Source organism: Amphibalanus amphitrite, unplaced genomic scaffold, assembly GCF_019059575.1.
Source record: "Amphibalanus amphitrite isolate SeventyFive unplaced genomic scaffold, NRLGWU_Aamphi_draft 000498F_arrow, whole genome shotgun sequence".
Lineage (NCBI taxonomy): Eukaryota > Metazoa > Arthropoda > Thecostraca > Balanomorpha > Balanidae > Amphibalanus > Amphibalanus amphitrite.
The window spans coordinates 101,435-120,452 of record NW_024881992.1 but is presented as its reverse complement, the minus strand read 5'-3'; the positions used below and the strand labels follow the sequence as shown (position 1 = coordinate 120,452).

Genomic DNA, 19,018 nt, shown 5'->3' with positions numbered 1-19,018 from the left:
GTGACAAATGAGGGAGTGACGGAAGACGGGTGACGGCCGTGACGAAGTCGGGTCACGGTCGGCGTGACGCAGTAACGGCGTGACGATCGGTGACGAGCGGCGGGTCGGCAGGCGGACAGCAGGGGTCGTCCGACCGTGGCTGTCATCGGTAGATTGATGGGATGCTCAGGGACGGGCCAATGGGAGCGGCGCCGTCAAGATGCTCGGCGTTTACCGTGGCGGTTAGCGGTGAGTGTGGCGTATTCCGTGATGTAATTGTTATTTCTTGATTGCTGGTCGTACGTTAAAAAAGATAAATCAGATACTATCCGATAGTGACAGAGAGAAAAAAAACGGTATGAATTAATTTCTTAAGAAATAATAAATTAATGCTACCTCAACCAAATCTAATGCCGATGAAAATAATCCCCATGTTTGCGGAGGTGTTTAAGCTACGGTAAGTAGAGATTGATGTCAACGCCTGGTCGTTCCCGGCGATCATAAAATCCGCAACACCCTCAAACTGCCGCCGAAACCTCGCCGCTATATAATCGAGCTAAAACTCGCCGCTGCAGACACCGAAGGCGGCTGCACCGTAAGCAGAACCGCGCCGCTCCTGGCACATTGCTGGCGAAGTGTCCAAAACTGGCCGTGTAATGAAGCGCCGTCTGGCGAAGTGACTACAATACCGGGAGATGGTCCGAAATTAAACACAGACGGTGTGTTCCATTCGCCAGCGCTGTGGAGTGCGGTGTGCCGCGTATCATCAGTTATATGAGCCACACTACCTCGCCAGCCTCCTGCGGCGGAGCGGCTGGATGTCTCATTCCGTCCACATTGCACTCCGGCGTTCCAAATGACGCCAGATGGAAGCCCATCGGCCGAGACGAGCGCATCTCCCATGTGATGGCGCGCCGTATGAGCACGTCTCGATCGAGCACGGCCTGATGAGAACGTCTGCCTGTTCCACGCAGCACGCCGCGCCGCCGTTCTGCTGGGACGTGCTTGGCGTACCGGTGAGCCAGGTCGCCGTACCGGGCTGTGCTCGGGTGCCGGGGGAACGGCCGCTGGGCGCCGTACTCAGGTCGTACTCGGGTGTGCTCAGCGGGCGTCGTAACCGCGCTGACGGCCGACCACCGCGGAAATTGGCCGTCTACCGGTGCTGGGAGCTGAGCACTTCACAGGCGGGGGAGGAGGCGGCAGACACCGGACGGCGGCGGCAGACATATGCCAAGAGACGCGGCGCGGTCGGACGACCTCAGTTACATATTATTTCGGCGGAGAAATAACCCACAGACGGGCGGGTGAACACTAGCATGAGAGCATGTGCTAGAAAACTTTTGTGACCGCAGACATTCCAACTGACCAATAGACTGGGAGCTGCTGTCGTGATCATGGTCTGTAAATCACAAAGCATCTGGGTTATGATCAGCCATAAGGCAAAGTCCTGCAGTTAGCGCTTGGTGGCGCCGCTGCAGAAATGTGATAAACTAAATGATATGGGTCATGGAGTTTTGTTCATGGTCCTCATCATGGCCCAGCCCCAGGGCGAGGTCAAGGGCAGCCAGCAGGCTGCTGTCGGAAAGTTTTGCTGCCAGAATCGTGACAAGAGTCAGGCCTCATCGCTCTCCATCATAAAATCCTCAGCCGAGACGACCATCCATGAAATCAGCCCAGTCATTGGCCATGGCTACATGAATTGAGGCACCGGCACCGGCTCACTGAGACCAAGGGCAAGTAAAAGTTAACTAAATCGGAATTCAACCGAGGCGCTGTTTTAGTCGGTGGCGACCAAACAACGTTAACCCTCGCCCGCACATGGGGGGGGTTGCCACCCCCCCCAGGCAGTCTTTCTGCTCTGCACTCAATATTTTTAGAGCTAGAAGGCTGATTTTTCGTATAGCTGCTCGTCTATTCTTTCTTGATGTCCACTGAAAATTTCAAGTTTCTGTGATATTTGGTTTCGGAGATATGACCTTGTTTTTCAGGTCATGTCATGACCCAAATGGCCAATTCTCAACATCTTGCGTTTGCCATGGGCCTTGTGAGCTTTTGACACCTGATTTCGGCCTTTTTTGCCAGTCTTACCTCCCACCTATCATGGAACATGTTGTTCGACGATGTACAGGGGTCAAGGTCAGGGTCAAGGTCAACCTAGGTCATCTAAGATAATTGCGTTTTAGGCAAGCTGAATTTACTTTTTGTGAAGTTTTTGACTGCATTTTTGGTAAAAGCTTCTCAGATCATGATTTCATGTGATATGGACCCAAAAACAATCGGTGCACACATCAGTATACACACAGACACACACAGACATACAAACACATATTGACCTTGACCTAACTTGACCTGAAATGACCTCAGCAGCAAAATTCTGGTCGGATAGTGTGACAAAGAGGTTCTAGCTGGCTTGGCACCAGAAAACAGCATCGTCATCGGTATTTGATAAGCAGCGCACTTGATATCCAACGGTGACCCAAAACAGCAACATTTTTTAGTTTGACCTGACCTGGAAGGTCAATGACTGACCTGAGAAGGTAAAACTGGGTATCATTGGATTCGTCTCTTAAAGAATCTTTTTGGTCTTTACTGCTAAGCTCTATCTCCAACAGGAACGAAACGGCGCGGGGGGGGGGGTGGCAACCACCCCCCCCCCCCATGTGCGTTCTAGGATGGGAAAATGGCATGTGCGGGCGAGACGAGACGAGACACGAGACGAGACGAGACACTTCCTGACTAGCTAGTGCACCTATGCAGATTCGCTGCAGGACTTTGTAAATAGTCTCCAAGATAATAATTTCAGCTTCCCGTCAAAGATATTCATTTCACCTGGATAAATGTCAATTGACACCCGCATCGTTGATCAAACTCCCGAACCATCTTCAATCATCTCTACTCTCAGCGCCACTGCAGGGCGTGTCAGCCGCACCCCTCCCCCTTCCCCCCGGTCACCCGACACCGTCTCCACCCGCGCTCCGTCGAGACAGTTCCTCCCCGAGGCGGGGGGGGGGGGGGAGGGATGAGACGGCCGACCTTCGCATCAGCAACTGGTGGTGCACGGGCCACCTCCGCGGAACTGGCCAGAGCTGGCCACACCGGAGCGGAAATGAACCGCGCCTAATGCAGTGACTGGTTAGATATCAAGGCTGCACGCTAATGCTCCACATTATGTCATCATCAGTAGCGTGAATACTAATTTAATGATAGTTACTCTCTGCTTCTAACAAACTGGAACGATTTAAACTAATTAAATGTAATGCCTCATAGGTTTAATTGTTTATTTAGCTTAATTTCTAAGTTACAATTACGAGAACGAGTGTCGGAAGCATTTGCGTTCCTATTAGGGCAGTGTTTGGGTCGGCTAAATCACTCTCTTAGCTGGCTCGGCGAGGTGGGGGCGTAACTGGACAACACGCCCTCACCTGAATACTAATCACCAAATACGAGCCTAATCACCACGCTCGTATGCACACCCACGAGACCTAGCTTCACGTTTGTATCACTGCCGAAGGTTTTCCTCCCGGCCTCCCGGCCACCGCGGCTGGTGGCGATGTGCTCCAGAACGCCGGTCCCTCCATCGTTAAATTAGAGGATCCTCCTGGTTGATGGCACAACTGTCCCGTCTTGCCTCATCTGACTGCTGCAGCTGTCCTATCACTTATTAGCTCCAGCAGCTGTCTTGTTCTGCCTCACCTGACTACTGCAGCTGTCCTATCCTGTCTCACCTGACTGCTGCAACTGCCCTGCCCACTGCCCAGTCTCACCTGACTGCTGCAGCTGTCCTGTCCTGTCTCACCGGACTGCTGCAACTGCCCTGCCCTGCCTCACCTGCAAACTGCAGGTGTCCTGTTCTGTCTCACCTGACTACTGCGGCTGTCCTGCCCAGTCTCACCTGACTGCTGCAGCTGTCCTGACGGCTGCCGCAGCTGTCCTGACGGCGTCCGTAGCTGTCCTGCCGCAGACGATGACTCAGTTTGTGTCGATTGCGCCGCTGCACCGAGGAAGGACTAGACGAGTGCCGCCGCCGGCCCGACAGACAGCCGGCGTCGCTGGACGGCCGGCTCGGCTGGCGGGGCCGCTCCGGTCTGCAGGACAGCACGGGGTACAGGTCAGGGGTCAGCAGAACCCGGGGGCAGGTTATGAGGTCAGTTGGAGTCAGGACACTGATCAGAGGTCAGCTGGAGTCAGGGGCTAGCTGTGGGCGCGGGGCAGGTCAACAGCACTCCTCGAGGTAGATCAGAGGTCAGAGGGAGCCAGGGGCAGGTCAAAGGTCAGATGGAACCGGGCCGGTCAGGGGTCATCTGGAGCCGGGGCAGGTCAGAGGTCAGCTGGAGCCAGTGGCGGGAGGTGACAGCCACAGGCCAGGGGTCATTTAGAGTCTGGTTGACAAGTCAGAGGACATCTAGAGCCGGAGGGAGGTCAGGGGCGGTGCGGGGAATCTAAAGCCCTGTGCACTTTCATTTAGATATTTTTTCTTCGTCCCTGATACCACTGTTTTCGAGCCACCCAGAGGCCAGAGAGATGCAGTCACCCTCCTGCGACAGTAATGCATTATCGCTCCGTTTCCTGCAAGGTTGCAAACACCGGCTGAGGGCCGGGTGAGGTCTATCACAGTCAGTATCCACTCGGTGCCTCTCGGTCTACTGTCCGTGACCTGAACCATCTCTCATCGGTGCACGGGCCGCCGCGCCGATAGGTGCAGGACTGGAGCCGGTTGACGGCGCAGGGGCCGGCTGCATAGAGATAGACTTCCTTGTCTTGGAGAGGGGCTCATGGAAGGCCATCCATACCCCCTTCGTACCCAGGTCGCTGCAGCCCGCTAGTCGGTCTGTTTGTCCATTTTTTTTTTGTCTTTCACTCTGTATGTATGTCCGTCTGTCAGTATATCCGTCCGCCCGCCCGTCGCCTGTAGACTGATATTGTTCGGTGCTCAGTGGCCAATGCCATGATCCAAGTCCCCCGCCCGCTCCGTGATGGCTGGATATGAGCAGTGAGGCGCGCAGCAAGATCGGGAATGTTCCCCGTCCCAGTGATTCGCTCAGATCCCCGCGGATGGAGTTGAACCCGGTGGACCGAGCCGCTCAGGGTCACTACCGCGGCGTCTATCGAAGGTACCAGTCGACCCCTCCGAGCGCTGCGCAGTGCTGGCTTGGCAGAACTGGCCTTCCGCTCTCGGCCGGAGGCGACGGTCGGATAGTTACATCTAGCACCAGTCTGACCGGCGGCGACGGTCGACTGGAGATACATCTCTCGCCCGTCTGACCGGCGGAGCAGCGCGGCGGAGCGGGGGAGCGCCCGGCAGTCAGCGCCTTGACCCGAATCGGTGCCCTACGGCTGCAGTGGCGAGGAGCTGCTGCCCGGCCGCGGGTCATGTCTCGCAGACATATCTCAAAGGCTCCATCGCGGTGACCGTCAGCAGGCGCTGATATCACCTGCAGTGCTCCCCAGTGACTGTCGACGCGACCGATCGAGGCGCCGGTCGCTACCGCCGCCACTGCTTTAGATTCCGGCCGGCCGGTTTGGGACGCAGAATTTCATTTAAAAATTCCGGTGAAGTCGATGTAGCATTTTTACATTAATTCTGGGCAGGTCAGCGATTTTCCGTGCAGTTGAGAGTCATGAGACTCGTCCATTGCGTAATTCTGTCTGGTTTAAGCCGCCAGAAAATCGTGTTCCGTTTTCGGTCATGATGTCATGACCCATGACTTCAAACCGCGAGTAATCCTTATCGGTGGGTTTCACATATATCCAATGAATACATGCAATGCAATACCGACTACATTGACAGTCATGGCCCATGGGTTGAGCGGATGGAGATAGTATCATACCGCACCGGATCAGTTTTCTTCGGATTCGTGATCTCCACTCTCTGAATATTATAAAACTGGAAGTTGTACACCAGCGATTGCACAATGCTTACAGAGTTGGTTAGCTGAGTTTTGTCCAAAACGGACTGCTGCCGCTGACAAATGCTCCGTGAAGTGAGCAATTGCATCAAAATTCAAATGCATTTTGTATGTTTCGAGCTTTCATGCGTCGATCAACGTTCCACTGAAGTCACAAAAATCAAAATATGTTGCACGTTGGTATAATATCTTTTATCTTGCCGTTTCAAGTCGTAACGAACAGAACATCAATAGGTACAACATGATGACTGATGAGCATCAATTTACTTTGTGATAAGCAAAACATTCAATATATCTACCTATATGAAGTGAACACAATAAATGTAATAAGTGGTCCCGACTTTTATCGGCGTCGCTCCCCGGTGACCAGCCGAGCAGCCAGTGGCATAATGTCGCTAAACCGACGGTCACTATCGCGCCCGGCTGGCAACGTCATGCATTCATAGTGCCGTGAACATCGCCATGAATTTTCCGAATAGCGCGCCCGATAAATCAGCCGGGCTCCTAACGGTCATGGCCGCAGCCGAGATTTCCGCACTCATGAAAACCGAGGTCGGCGGCGTCCAACAGCACATTAATGGCTGAGTGTGCAGAGTTTGAATACTGTGCAGCGTTTTAAGGACCTCACTCCGTGCAAGTGCACCATTGCATAGTTTGCTTATGGGTGGCACACAATGGAGCGCGCCTTAGGGCACGGAACAGGAGGGCTCCATACGCCACTAAGTTAAACACCGCTAGTTCCACAGTGATTGGGCGATCGATGTGATCATTTTATTGACTCACATCAACACGAAAACGGGGCTAGCATGCCTTTGGTGACGTCAGGAGCAGTACGAGCGTCCCAGAAGTTGTGCAGGAGCTCTGACAAAGATTGACCGTTGTGAAAACGAAGGCCGAGCACTGCGCATCGATATTCCCACCATCACATCATGCATGCCACTTATTCAGTGAGCACGGAAAAAGTCTCCAAATCTGAATATCATTTCCCCATAGCTCGGTCTGTCCGCGACCATTTTCAGATGAGCCGCGACTGTCTCCCGCACACATCTGTCTCATCGTTCACTGTCCCCCGGACGCCGGCCAATCCCGTTTGTTCCGGTTCACTGCGTGACATAGTACAATCAGCCCTCGGTCCTCTCAGCCGATTCCACAGGTCACAGGTCACAGAAAGGTCGCCAAAGGTCACCGGCTGACCTTCCGCCCCCGTTGTCATTTGGGAAACCTCGTGAGGAGTGCAGATTGGATCATTCTCCGCTGTAGAATGAAGCGCTGCGGGATCGTCAGAGACCTCAACGCGCTCCTCGCCAGCAAAATGACCAGAGAGTCGACAGATTATACGTCCGAAGCATGCAATATATAAAAGCACAGAGACACCAGCGGTGGTCGTGCCGTTCTGTAACGTCCTTTTGACTTCTTTACAGAGCTCAGCTGGAGTCCCCAATGTCCTTTGCAGATTCTATCGAGCGAGCAAGTGAGACACTGCCCCGCCGGGCGAAAAATGGCTGCTTGACTGCGGCTCGCCCGGTATCTCCTCCCATCGGCCCTCCCTGTGTTCTAAACGGCTGGTTGAAGCCCACAGCTATCAAAGACCAGCCGACCGGAAAGCTTATGAAGTCTGACGCCGGCTCCTCATTTGATTTGAGGCCGATGCATTGTCTAACATCATTAAAAAAAACTATTTGCAAGAAGCTCCGGGAGGGTGAAAACCAGCTCAACCCCCCCCCCCAAACAGTCCACACGGCACGGACTCAATACCCCTTCCCGACTGATTTCAGTCCCTCCCGTCAGCCAGCAGTCGCCAGACTCCAGAGTTGCGTATAGTGAGCTACTCAACTACCTCCCCGAGAGACTGACACATACCGGCTACTGTTGACAGGCAGGCCTCCTCGTCACCTTTGAGCAGTCTCCAGGGCGGGGCTGCAAGATAACAAGTAACGAGACACTGTCTTGATGGAAACTGGAATCCCGCGCTAGGCCGGGAGCTGTTGAGACTGTTCAGATTGTGTGCCAGTCAATGCTCGCTTGAAGGAGGCAACGTAACAACTCGGAACGATCATACTAATACTAATCTCCGGATCACGACAGTGATTTCCGGATAGTCAGTACAATGACAGCGATCGGTGGCATTTTAGGCAACTCTTCGGAAATTGCAGCGATAAGCTATCGAAGTCTCCGGTTTCCATCAATGGGCGCAGCTCGAAGAACCTCTCTAAAGCTGAGCAGCCCGGCCCCTGCCGGTGCAGCCGTCTGGTCCTGTCGGCGGACTGAACATCGAGGCACGATCCGGCTGTGTCAGGTCCGGGCGCGGTGACGGATGACCGGCCCCAGCCGCGCCGATCGTCCAGAGGATCATCAGCGTCACTGGCGCCCGGTGAGGGGGAATTCATGCACCCGCTGCACCTGGGCACGCCGTCGACAAGGGATCTCCGCTCTTCCGCATCCAAATCAGCCGGCACAGATGCCGACCTACCATATACGGCAGTCGCAAACTGCGGCACTGAATAATGCTAATTGCGGCTGTCTTCCCCAATGGTTATTGATGAAGTAACCACTGCTTGTTTAGAGGACACAAATAGTGAAATAATATTATATTTTTACTGGTCTCTGCCCATGACGCAATAGCCCGTGCTTTGGCTGCCATTGTTGACACGTGTTGCCCGGCCGGGTTCAATAGCTCAGCAGGTGACGCCGCTCCTCAGCCTCTATTTGGGCCCGGCCGCGCCTGCCGCTCGTCAGTCAACAGAGACATCCATTTGGCAGCCAACAGGCGCGCAATATCCCGCGAATCATGCGGCCCATTTCAATTTGCCTGACTGAAAAATGTCCCAAGTTACGGCCATTTTGGACGATAAATCACTAACACGGCAGAAGGCTTGGATTTTCGTGGCCAACTGTTCGCAGAATCTGCATGTGTTCTGCGCATTACAGAAACAGCCAACCACTTATAGGTAGGCGCACCGGGGCCAATATTGCATCACGATTTTGTGGTGCCCTTTTGAACAGTCGCCGGGACAGAATTTATGAGGTGATTCAGCATCGAGCGAGTGATTTCTAAGCAGGATTCAATACGGCGGACAAGTATTTCACCAAGCCATATCCGAGTCGACTATTGATGAGCGGAAGCTCCTCTCAAATGTATGCCGTTTAGATTTCAAAGTGAACCAGGTTCCGTCACCAAAGTGCATAACCGAGATGTTTGTGATTGTGAGACCACTCCACCCCGCTCACCAGCCATATCATCGTCTCAAACCTCTCGACGTGTCGGAAAACGCTGACATAATCGTCTCCAAAACGTTCACTGATGCCGTTCTTCGATTAGCCGGAAACTGCTGGCTGTGACATCATACTTGATTTTACCCCGAAGTTCGACACCATCACCATGACATTGACACCATGAGAGCGACCGGCACTTGTGACACCGTGACACCTCCGGCGTGACACCGGGGCCAATACACCGTGACCGACTTTGATGCCAGACGTTCGTCGATCCGTATTCGGGGCACGCGTCGACAACGACGGCGATCGACGCGGGTTGGCGACTGCCGCCGGTCGCGCTCTATTCAGGACGCGGCGCTGACTGTATTCACAGGACGACGCCGACTGTATTTAGAAGACGGCGCCGACTGTATTCAGAAGACGGCGCCGACTGTATTCAGAGGACGGTGCCGATTCCAGCCACAGAACGAACGTTCACGACAGACTTTGACAGCAGTGGTGTGTTTTTGTCGGCGGTATCGGGAGGGTTACTGGGTAGGTACTTATAACTGCGCGACGGGACACCATATAAGCGCTCCGGTTCGATGCGGTTCGGTTCAGTTCGGTTTAGCACAGCTCTGGATATGGCAGTTTCAAAAAGAATGTTATTAAATGACAGAAAAGCATAGGCTATTGTTTATCGACCATGAAGTTATAAAGCTTCATCTAACCGAACCGAATATTTTAGATATTCCCAGAATGATGAGAGATAAATTATAACCGAATAGTTGAAGAGCTCCCAGACTTGTTAAAGACAAAATCTAGTCATTTGGTCCCTGGTGGAGCACATCAACCTTTACAGAAAAAAACTAGCAGTGCATCATCAAATCGTAGCAAATCGCTCTCATCATTTTCCTAGGTAAACTGCACTCTCTATGTGTTTCTATCGGGGCGCGTCCGTTCGAGACGAGTCGAGGCCATTCCAGCAGCCGGACTCCACCGCGGCCCGCGCTGGGCAACCGTGCTCCGGAATGGACTGGACGGACGGGGCACGAGGACTGGACTGAAGACTGGACTGCAAGCAGGGTTGTATACGACTCAATCAATAGCAATCAATTCAATCACGACAAATTTGGGAAACCAATCAAATCAATCAAGTCAGAGCAGTTTTCGGGAATTGATTCAATCGACTCAAACGCGACAATGAAAGGAATCAATCAACTCAATCAAACGACTCAAACCAAGACATACATTAGGTTTTTTGTCCCACCAACTTAGAAAAGTGTCCATAGCAGTCTGGTGTACCTACCTACGTACCTACCTACCTACCTACCTACAGAAGAAACATAAAAATATTGTCATTTAAAATAATAAATTGCCATGCCATTTAAAGTTTCTATGTAATAAGGAAGGATACCTTGTGATGAACAGGTGGATCATGATAGGATTGAGGTTCAATGGGTAGAATTGGAGCAGAAGTTTCATTTAATGGGTGCAAAATAACCCAGTAGTTGACTTGCCCCTTAACCCAAATCACCACCTTTCACCAGTGGCGGCGGAAGGTAATTTTGGATGGGGGTGCAAAGTTTTCCTAAGGGGCCCCTCTGGAAGTTTTGGGCCCCCCTCCAGTTTTTTTTAGTGATTATTACTGATTCATGAAAAATGCAGATTTTGGAAAACTATCCCCATACACACAAGTTGTGTAAAAGGTTTGAAATTGCAGTGTATCTACTATCTACCTATCTCAAATAATGAAAGCATAAAGAAGCAAATGCAGTTAGTTGTTTATCGGTTAATCTTTTAGTCTAGCCACCACCCGCAGCGTCTCAAACCACTTTTCTGGATCCGCAGTGGACCACTGAGTGCCCTACGAGACCGTTCCAAGAAGACCGTGTTTAGAAGCCCCTTGGAAACCGACCACATAGAGACTCCTTCAGTCCAGAGACCTACATGACTCCCCAGACTGAATGAGCCCTCCGATCAGGGTCGGTCCCTTGAAAGTTGCTGAAAGGTTTCAGAAGGCAGTATAGGCTCGAAAGTCTTTTGAGGGCTCTCAGAAACCGGCATCGGACCCCAAAAAAGCCTGTATGGAGGCCCTCCAAGTCCAAAGCTGGGATGGAGGCCACAGGAGCCGATGTTTAGCCTAAAGAGCCGGCATGGAGGACTAAGTAGAGGAAATGGGTCTCAGTGGGGCCTTCGGGGGCAAGCGTTTGAGCCCCAAAAGTATGTGTGGGGTCTGAGAGGCATGTAAACCTCTGGGGTATGCACGGGGTCCCAGGAGCTCGCGTGTGAGCCCAAATATTCGGCTGGCGGCTACTAGAACCAGCACGGGGATTCTTAGAAGCCGCTTAGACCCACATTTCATGGGTCATGAGTCCCAAGAGTCGATGTAGGGGCTATAAAAGCCGGTGTAGGGCCCATGGCCCTATAAGTTCCGACATTGAGACTCTCAGAGGCCGGCAACGGGGCACCAAGAGCAGATAAAGTGCCTCAACAAGCCGACATGGGGCCTGAGAATCAGTGTGGAATTTCAGGAGCCTGCGTGAGCTCTCGGAGACCTTCGTATTTCGTAAGGTCCACAAAGGTCGTTGGATCCTCTGAATCTCTACTCTGTGGGGCCCTCAGAGGCCAGCATGTCTCCTGGCACCTGCCTGCGTTGAGTTGAGACCCTCTGAGGCCGTCGTAGGGTTCTTCAGAGGCCAGCGTTGGCCCTTGAAGCCTTCGTTAGGCCCTAGAAGCCGTCAAGAGGGCTCTCAGAGGTCAGCATGGCCCTGGAGCCTGCCTGCGTCAAGGCCCTCAGAGGCCGTCGTGGGGCCCTCAGACGCCAGCGTGGGCCTTTGGAGCTTGCGTTGGGTCTTAGAGACCATCGTGAGGGCCCAGAGAGGTCGTCGACAGGGCCCTCAGCCCCTCAGGGACCGTCCTGGAGTCCTCAGAAGTTGTGGTGAAGCCTTCGAGAGGATCATCAGAGGTCGTCATGAGGGTCCTTGACCATAGTGAGGGTCTTCATGGGCCCTCAGATACCTTTGCAGGGCTCTCAGACGCCTTGGTAAGACCGCTAGAGACCATCGTTGTTAGGGCCCTCAATAGACCGTTGTAGGGCCCTCAGATGCCAGCATAGCCCCTGCAGTCTGGCTGTGTTGGGGCCCTCAGAGGCCGTCGCTGGGCCGTCTGAAGCCAAATGGGCCCTCAGACTTGAGTTGGGTCTAGGGCCGTCACGAGGGCCCTCAGATACCGTCTTAGAGGCCCTCAAAGGCCAGTGGGGCCCCTGGAGTCCTGTGGGACCCTTAGCGGTCGTCATGAGGGCCCTTAGTGGTCGTGACGACCTCCCTCAGAGATCATCGTAAGGGCTCTCAGAGGCCGTCATATAGGGCCCTCAGAGGCCGTCATATAGGGGCCCTCAGAGGCCAGCGTAGCCCCCGGAGTCTCTTTGGGGCCCTGGAATCTCTGTGGGACCCTCAGTGGTCGTCATGAGGGCCCTAAGTGGCCGTTGTAGGGCCCCAGGGGACAGAGGTCGTCGTGGGAGCCCTCAGAGATCGTCATAAAAGGGCCCTCTGAGGCCGTCGTGGGGGCCCTCAGATGCCGCGTGGAGCACCAAACGCGGCTTGGGACACTTCTAGGTCGGTATGGGGGCCCCAAAGACTAGCATGGGACGCTCCTGAGTCCTGACCATAATTGGACATCCCGGATGATTCCACATCAGTGTTCGTTTCCCGATCACTGGTTTTCAGGAGAAAATGTATTGGATGGTGCGACGGGCCCCTTGTACGGATTTTGGGGGTGCAAAAAGATATGTTTGCACCCCCATGTTCTTCGATGGGGGTGCAGCTGCACCCCCTGCACCCCCTATTCCGCCGCCACTGCCTTTCACCTAAAAGTTGTCAATTTAATTTTGGCCATATTCCAACTCCATTTACACTAAATATCAGATATTGCAGTCGAAAGTTGGCTGCTCGGATTTTGGAGTGTTCCTGATTTGGCCATTTACCCTACACCATGTCTATTTTAATGGATAATATGCATCAATAACATATTAACCATAGGGAAATAGAAATAAATATCTTACCTGCATGTGACGGTTTCGGTTAGATAGAGACTGACGGGCAGCCTGAAAAATCTGTCCACACAATGTGCATTTGAGACGTGGGATGTTGTCAGATTGGGAAGGAAGAGATTTGAAGTATTTAGCGGTCCACTCTGGACGTGGCATGTCAATGTTAGGTACCTATGTGAAAAATTCAAAACATTTTATTGCAATACAATTTTAAACTGTTAGGACTGGGGGATAGGGATGAGGATTAAAAATATATTTAAAAGGAAATGGAGAGGACAGGGCCTCTGGAACCACAGGATAAGTTTAGGACAAAGGAAGTAGGAGCAAGGAAAATTAAAACGTGAAAACGGCGCGGTGCGACTGCGAATCAAAGAAAACGTTTTGCCAATAAGCATGCTAAGCTTTTATAAATCCTTATTCTACGTCTTTTGATTTTTTGGTAAGATGACGTCATTGATTATCATGTAGTATGTTAGATCATCATAAAATAAATCGGTTGTACCACACCAATTTCGTTTTAATTATTATTTTATTTGAAATAAAACCACTTAATTATATTCGGTAAAATATTTTTAGGAAAATGAAATAGGTATATGAAATATGTTATGCTTAGGCTCTCAGGAGAAAAGGATCAACAAACGTTCTGCTGCAAATTAAACAATGCAGCAAATTAGCTATTAATTAGGTACGTAAACGTAATTAGCGAGACGAAAACGGCGCTTTTGTTTCAGTTATTTTTGTAGGGGTTTCAGATATTTATAGAGTTCAGTGGGTTGTTTGTTGTTTCTGAGGAGATGTGGAGATGTGAATTATTAATTAATCACACTTTATTAGTATATAGGGCCTTGCATTTTATCATCTGGATTAAAAAAAAAAAACGTTTCCTGCTGAGTGCAGAAAGGTAGGTAGGTGCATCGCCAGGTTCTATCACCAGGATTGGAGCAGTTATTGCAGTTGAAAGTCAAAGTTGGCTGTTCATGCTTAGGCCCTGTTCTTTATTTGGCCATCTACCCCATATTGCAGTTGTGATGACAAGCAGTTTTCAGTGTAGTTTTGTGATCTTTGATGTCATCAATTGGTGTCATTATTTTTCGTCAACTAAAACTTATTTGAACTTTCCATTCAATCGACTCAATCATACGAGTCACTCTAATTTTCGGGAATCAAATCAGTCAACCAGTCGCTAAAGTCAAACGAGTCAGTCAACCAGTCATCTCGAAAAGTCAATCGACTCAATCCAATCAACTCAAAATACGCGTTGAAACAAATCAATCAATTCAATCGACTTGATTGGTATACAACCCTGAGTCTGCAAGGCACACGGGGACTGGACTTGCTGCAGAGTGGACGGACGGGACACGGAGGTTGGATAGGACGCCTGGACCCCATGAAGCTTCAGGCCCGGTCAGGACCCAGGTCTGAGTTCGGTAAAGCCCCTGGGTCCAGCGCCGTGTCCAGCAGGCCCTGTCCTCATGTTTGATGTAGCGGCCTGAGTCACACACTCCTATAGGAGTGGGCCACTCGGTCCGGGCCGGTCTGTACCGGGCAGACGGCAGAGCGTCGCCGACCGGTAGCCAAGGCCAGCCGGCCGGCCGGCCGGCCGGTCCGCCACCGCTGCGGGCCGCTCCACTGCACACAGGAGATCCTGCAGGGGCACCGGGGCCGCCGCGCCACACTCGGGACGTCCGGTGGTCGAGGACACTGCGTCTGCAGAAAACGGATGCTCCAATCGTCCTAGAGACATATTCAGTTGTCTCTCCAAACGTTACATCAGTCCCGTTCATGGCTGCTCTTGAGCTGTCAGTAGACAAAGCAAAAATTCGACAAGTTCATTTGATTAAAACATCACTCAGCCCGAGTCGGCCACACCCCAGTTTTTTCTCATCACCGAGGCGGAAATCTGACCGGCTCACACCGGTGTGGAGTACCACCCTGCGGAAGAGTGCCGCTCGTGCCGATCATTTCCGGCTGGGGGCGACGATGACGGCCGTGGCCGGGTGGCCGTGACCTCGTGATGGCCGACGGACGGACGGTGACGCCAACGGCCGGCGCCCGTGACTGCCTTATATGGACGGCAACGGCTCGCGCGGCCGCCCCCCGCGCGCCGGACTCGGGAGCCGCCGACCGCTGCCAGCCCCGGGAGAAAACAGACGTCAGCGCGGGCCTCACGGCGGCATGACGCTCAGGAATGCTGATTTTCAAATCCATATCTCCGAGATCTTAGCAGCCGGAGTCGGTGAGCTGCCTCAGCCGGAACCCCCACTGCGCGCCAGCTCCATCGATGGACCTCGGCAACAGATGCCGACGCGTTCCACGAGGCACCGCAGATCGGCCTCCGCTGATCCGAGCCTTCCGGTGACACGACCGCGGCGACTCTGCCGTCCCCTCAGGCACAGCTGCAGTTCCGGCGGCCGCTGCGGCCCACTGGGAGCGTGACGGGGTGCTCACGACGGCGACGCTCCCGATCGCATGTTCCCGCCCGAGCAATTAACTATCCGGGCCGAATACATGACCCACAGTCGAATCGTGGGATACGAACGAGCTACGGCCCCTGGCGTGCCGAACTTCGTGCCGACAAGGATAATGAATGCCGTTCCGTGGCTTTTGCGCCGTTTGCTGGCATTTCTGAGCGGCATCGGCGCCCAATTAGTGAACTCGTGTGGTCACGTGCGGACTGCTGAGCGCCGCTTCAACATGAGGCCCGAGAATGCCAGCCGGAAACGTCAATCGGGTCTGACGGCACTCCGTGAGCGATACCGCATCGTGGGCTGACTGGTGGGCTTCGTATGGATTGAATTCATGACATCCGAGCTTGTAAGATATCCCGCCAATGCGGCAGGAAGCAACGGGAAGCCAGGCGCGGTTGGTGAGCGGTCGTCTTGAGAGCCGGGGTGGGTGGCCGGTGCTCTTCCGGGGAGCGGGTACCCTATCACTACTGCAGGGCAACCGACAGGAAAAACGAAAACGTTCCGTCCTTCGCGCGGTCAGTCCTGCCGCGGGTGGGGGCGGGGTAGCGGTTTTTGTCGATCTGTGTCCAGTGTGCAGCTCGTTATATATGCCGCCCTCTGTGCGCACTAGCCCGGCCGGCGACTGGTGAGGTGAGGTGGATGCCAAGCGTGGGGAGCCACTGCTGCACTTTACACCGTCTGGTCTCATGACAGAGCTCAATTGTCAGTAGCAGAGCGGGTACCTGTACGACAGCCGCACTGACATCGATGGCAAAGAAATACCGGCCCCGGCGAGGTTAAACGTGGCCTGCATCGCATCGTTATCCTCGCTCGGTCGCCTACCACTGCACCGCCCAACAGCACTGGGTAAGGAACATGTCAGGAACGCAGATCAAAGACCGACCGTATAGGACTTGTTGTCATGGTAAAACACACGCTGGGCCGGGGAACTACATCATATACCTAGAGTCAGCTATACAATATAGGTAGCTCACCTTTTGTGCTGGTGTGTGGCCACAGCGGATAGATGACTAGTCGAGGGATTATATTCATGGTTTGGATCGATAGTTGGATAGATCGATTAGAAATTCTGAGCACGAATTTCGAAAATAGCAAGATTGGCCATGCATAGGACAATGTTGAATTTGATGCAATCTTGATAGCGTTGAGTTTGATCGAAGTTGATCCATTGTGTCGTCAAGCATCGCATTCTAGGGCACAAACTCTTGCACTTCAGAGGGGAATAGATAAACTAACTAAAATACATCTTGATTGACCTCCACTGAATTGGGTTAAGTTATGCTCCAGAACCGCCATCCAGCAGCCCTTTATCTACATATCGTAATGACCTCATCTAACTTGGTAAAGACTGTTTCAACACAGTCTTTCGGAATACAGAGCTCGACTATCCCCAGGAGTACGCGGTCAAGCCCACGTAATTTGCGGTTGCCAGCGACAACTCAAATAGCGTGTGCAATTTGCATACCCCAAAGTCATCAAGGCTCTCTCAAACCACTGATCCAGCTCTGGCCATTGTCTGAGAATCTCCCCTGAGGTCATCTCCGGGGCTCCCGTGGCTGGGCCGAGTCGCAAGCGTGACTGACTGTGACTGTGTGACTGTGACTGTGTGACTGTGACTGTGTGACTGTGACTGTGTGACTGAGACTGGGACTGTGCCGTGTCGTAAGCGTCAGGGGTTCGGGTCGCTGTCGGTGGGTTTTGAAATGAGCTCGGGTAGCGTTTGGTGGCGGCAGGGGCTCGTTCGGTTGGTTACTGTCTGAGTGTCTGATGCGCCCGCGGCTCGGCTTATTGTCGGCAGCGGCGGCCCGCCGGGGCGGATCCGACCGTTCCCGTCTGCAGTTGATCTGGGGCCGATAGCCGCCTTCTGCCGTGCTGCCGGGACACACCCTGCCCTCCGCCCTCCACCCTCCGCCGCCGGGACTGCGATCGGTTCTATCCATCCATCCGCGGCCACCCGGTCACTGCAGGAACCGGACACACAGCCGGCACAGATAGGGCTATCGGGCCCCGGGGCCGGTGAGCCGGATCGAGTGGTCACTCGCAGACGCGATAGCGGCACCGATGACCACCACGCAGGACCGACTCGGTGCCCGCCTGACGGTCTCAGAGGGACGGACGGCGCCCGCAGCTGGATACAGAACAGCCGTCCGCTCAGGTGCGGACTGCTGAATGAACATTGAACGGTCTAACACGTGTCACGCGCCACTCTCCGGCGTCTACCGGCCTCCCCAAGCGGCAACACTGGGTGGTCTGATCTGATTCCGATCAGTCCGGGACCGAGCAGGAGCAGCCATCAGTGGCCCTCCCGGTCATGTGTTGACACTGACACGGAGGGCTTCCAGGAACAGACTCCAGCCATGTCCCCACAGCTGCACTGATATACTTTGATAGGCGGACGTCAGGATCCGACAGGCAGGCGATGGGTGGCATCATTGACGTCTTGTGTGACATTGACGGCCACGGTTTGTGAGTGTGATAGACGGGCCGCATCCCGAGGCCCTCCACCTGCTGCGACTCCCAACGATGTTGCTCTGCATGTTATCTGGACACTACGTAGGCCTTGATCGTCAATTGTTGTCAGTCATTGTCCTGTAGGTATTATGCATACGATCAGCAAATGTTGTCAGTCAATGACAAGGCTGGTAAACCCAAGTCATATAAAAGATCTTATCTGTTCCGTAATTATTATCGTAAGATAGCCAACATATTGTAGATAATTTACTTTGCGACGAAAAATAGACTCCCGAATTTAATCCGGCGCCTTTGATGTGGACTAAAATGCCCATCAACTGTTTTATCGAGTTAGCTGAAAACCAAATACGATCTTTGCTAATTTTTTTTTCTAGCTTACCAAAACAAGTCCAGCTTGCATAACGCGAAATCAATATTCTGCCAGATTTCTTTTTCTTCTGCGGTTAACAAGTTAACGATCGACGAATGTATATCCGAGCAAGGTAATCCTGTGAATACCGGATCAGTTGGATCATTTGTTCGTTGCAATTAAAGCATCATTTGTCAGCGCCCTTCCCGGCTATGACATACGAGGCGAAGCGAAACTAACTGTAGGAACCACTAACATTCTATAAATCTATAGCCGTGGAGCCGCATCAAAACGTGCATAGATGGTTCAACTGCAGGATGCAGAACTGAAAAGAAACGTCGAGTCGAGTAAGTAAAAGAGATGCAATTATGGGAAATCGACGCAATGTCATGTCACACTTGGTGAGTGGCACTTGAAGTGAACGGGGTCGGCCGGGCGCAGATTTAGCCCTCGCGACATGGCTCATACGTCCGAGGACTCTCACGGTGACCTGGGCGGAGTTCTCTGGCAGTGCTCGCTCAGTGACCCGGCTTCGGAGACCACTGGAGGCGGCGGACCATGTCCGGCAGTCGCGCCGCCGAATCGTCCAGAAGTTTTG

At 53.0% G+C, this 19,018-nt stretch overlaps 1 protein-coding gene across 1 annotated transcript in view; it reads right to left on the bottom strand.

Annotated features, from left to right (window-relative positions):
- Positions 1–19,018, bottom strand: part of LOC122392717 (dual specificity protein kinase CLK2-like) — a 61,118-nt gene that overhangs the window by 29,947 nt on the left and 12,153 nt on the right. Inside the window, exon 2 of the mRNA XM_043387926.1 lies at positions 3,872–4,064. Within this exon, the coding sequence (XP_043243861.1) occupies positions 3,872–4,064 (193 nt within the window). The remainder of the gene's footprint in view (positions 1–3,871; positions 4,065–19,018) is intronic.